The sequence below is a fragment of the Bidens hawaiensis genome, unplaced genomic scaffold (genome assembly GCF_021521415.1).
Source record: "Bidens hawaiensis isolate Kalapana, Puna unplaced genomic scaffold, B.hawaiensis_p1.1 tig00001412_1, whole genome shotgun sequence".
In the NCBI taxonomy this organism is placed as follows: domain Eukaryota; kingdom Viridiplantae; phylum Streptophyta; class Magnoliopsida; order Asterales; family Asteraceae; genus Bidens; species Bidens hawaiensis.
The window spans coordinates 472,034-474,714 of record NW_027491079.1 but is presented as its reverse complement, the minus strand read 5'-3'; the positions used below and the strand labels follow the sequence as shown (position 1 = coordinate 474,714).

The 2,681-nt window shown below is 33.1% G+C and overlaps 1 protein-coding gene across 1 annotated transcript; it reads left to right on the top strand.

The window, feature by feature from the left end:
- LOC143574876 (GTP-binding nuclear protein Ran1A-like) lies at positions 1 to 1,610 on the top strand. The gene is made up of 9 exons (XM_077059391.1): positions 1 to 20; positions 137 to 209; positions 374 to 443; positions 586 to 642; positions 743 to 860; positions 944 to 1,033; positions 1,108 to 1,287; positions 1,376 to 1,453; positions 1,541 to 1,610. Exons 1-9 carry the CDS (start codon positions 1 to 3, stop codon positions 1,608 to 1,610), a joined length of 756 nt encoding a protein of 251 aa, XP_076915506.1.
- Positions 1,611 to 2,681: the final 1,071 nt, after the last annotated feature.

The following is a 2,681-nucleotide window of genomic DNA, read 5'->3' as shown; positions in this document are numbered from 1 at the left end:
ATGAATGAAATTGGGGTCAAGTAAACATATTATTGGGCTTATGCTGCCGAATGGGCTGCCCAAGCCGTCTAGTGATCGTAATTAATTATGAGATCATAAATATTGCCACATTTATAAAGTTATATTGTATTTACAGAAACAATTTTGTGCGTGATAATAAAGCTAAATATAAATCAATAATAGCATTGTATTTAAGCCCTGCTTCTTCAGTATATAAACAAATCATTCATTCCAAACCTTCATCTCAACTCAACCTCTCCCTAAGATTTGAACATGGTACATAACTATATATCAACCGAGTACATGTTTGATGCTTTCAAATCGTACGTCTTTTGTTTATATGTTTTAAGTTTTGTCGTTGCTTTGTTTTTAGGCTTTGCCAAATCAGCAAACTGTTGAATACCCGAGTTTCAAACTAGTTCTTGTCGGCGATGGTGGAACTGGTATGGTTTTTTTATCTTTGTTTTTCGACTTCGAATGTGTCACGTAAAATATTATCCTTGTTTGAGATGAGTATGAATATTAATGATCATATGTTTGTGAATAGTTTGTTTTTTATAATAATTTTTTTTAATGTTTCTGCAGGAAAAACTACGTTTGTGAAGAGACATTTGACCGGAGAATTTGAGAAGAAATACGAACGTAAGGCTTTATAAAAAGATTTTTAGTTTTTGTAAGTTTATTTTATGTAACAAAATTGTGATTACAGTTTTCATATATTTTTTTTATCATGCATGTTTAGCAACAATTGGTGTGGAGGTTCATCCCTTGGATTTCTTCACTAACTATGGGAAGATTCGGTTTAACTGTTGGGATACCGCTGGACAAGAGAGATTTGGTGGTCTTAGAGATGGATATTAGTAAGTAATTAAACAAATTTATTTTTGTTGTAAATTATATATTATGATAATATTGATGATTTAACAATGTTTATGCGTTGCAGCATTCATGGTCAGTGTGCCATCATCATGTTTGATGTAACTGCTAGATTGACTTACAAGAACGTTCCAACGTGGCATCGTGACATTTGCAGGTTTGTATTCAAAGATTCGGTTGTTTAAGGGTATTTTTGTTTTTGACTTTTAACGATCGGGTATATGTTGACAGGGTGTGTGAGAATATTCCTATTGTGTTATGTGGAAACAAGGTTGATGTGAAGAACCGCCAAGTGAAAGCGAAACAAGTTACTTATCACCGAAAGAAAAACCTGCAGTACTATGAGATATCGGCCAAAAGCAACTACAACTTTGAAAAACCATTCCTCTACCTAGCCAGGAAACTTGCAGGGTAATTAATTAACTTTTTTTTCTAATATTTATTTGACCAAAAGAAGATGTGTTTTATTTATTTATTTTTTTGTTGTGGGTGTGATTAGGGATGCAAATTTGCACTTTGTGGAGTCGCCTGCACTCGCTCCACCGGAGGTTCAAATCGATATGGTGTCTCAAAAACAGTAAGTTTTGCTTTTGATCAAGTCTAGTGGTCGTCTGATTGTTATTTAGGTCTATTTGCTTATGATGAATAATTGTTTGTTTTGTAGGCATGAGGCTGAGCTTGAACAAGCTTTGATTCAACCACTTCCAGATGATGATGATGATATTATTGAATAGAGAGAAGATGGTTTATTAGCATATTTATTAGAGAACAAAAGTATTCTTGTTTTGTCATGAAATCTTTATTATATGTGAGCACTTGAAAGAAGATACATTTTAGTAATTTTTATTGAAGGGTTGCATTAGCATCTCTATTTTGAACAATTGGCTTGTCTAGAGAATATTGACTTATTTGGATACTTTTTAGTTTTTTTTTTCCTAAAACAACTTATCTCAACCTGACTTTGTTTTGGGTGGAACCAATTTAACACTTTGGTAGGTAGAATCTAACAGCATCTGTTACATCTAATAAGAATAATAGAAAAATAGTAGAAAATGAAATCTAACAGCATCTGTTACACTTACATTTTAGGATCATACAAAACTGCAGCTGCAAACTTTGATATGCTTGCCATTATTTTCGGCTGGTGTTTCGAAATGCCTTGCATTTTTAGACTTGCAATAAACATTGCCTTCCCTTGTTCCATTCACATTTTAAACATTTTTTCGTAAGTCCTTGATGTTATCGTGGTTAGTAATGCTTATATTTTTATACATATAACTACGTGTGTATTTATTAAAGTTTAAACAAACATAAACTCGATATGGTATGACTCTTACTCGATTAATCAAATTCTAGGTTTGTTTATAATGATTTGCATGATATAGATTTATATTGGGGAGGAAGAATAAGATTGCAGAGGATTAAATTAAGGGTGCTACTATTGGTATTTAAGTTTTTTGTATTTTTTTTTTGTGTTCATGATGTAGGATTTATTTTTTATGGTTTTAAATAATCCCAACTATGGTCTATTGGTAAATATCAGTCCCAACTTTACACTTGTCTGCTGACCGTCCCAACTATTGATGTATTTGTTTTTAATGGGCCGCGACTAACGGATGTTAACTCCGTTAGTGATTTGATGACGTGGACCTTCTTCTCCGGCCAGAAACTTGCCGGAAACCTACAACTTGCCTCCATTCTCTCTAATATCGTCATACCGTCTCCCTCCCTCTTCAAAAGACATCGGAAATTAGAAAATGAAGTAGATTTCATCTTTTTTCATGGCCAATCCCTATATACCAAAC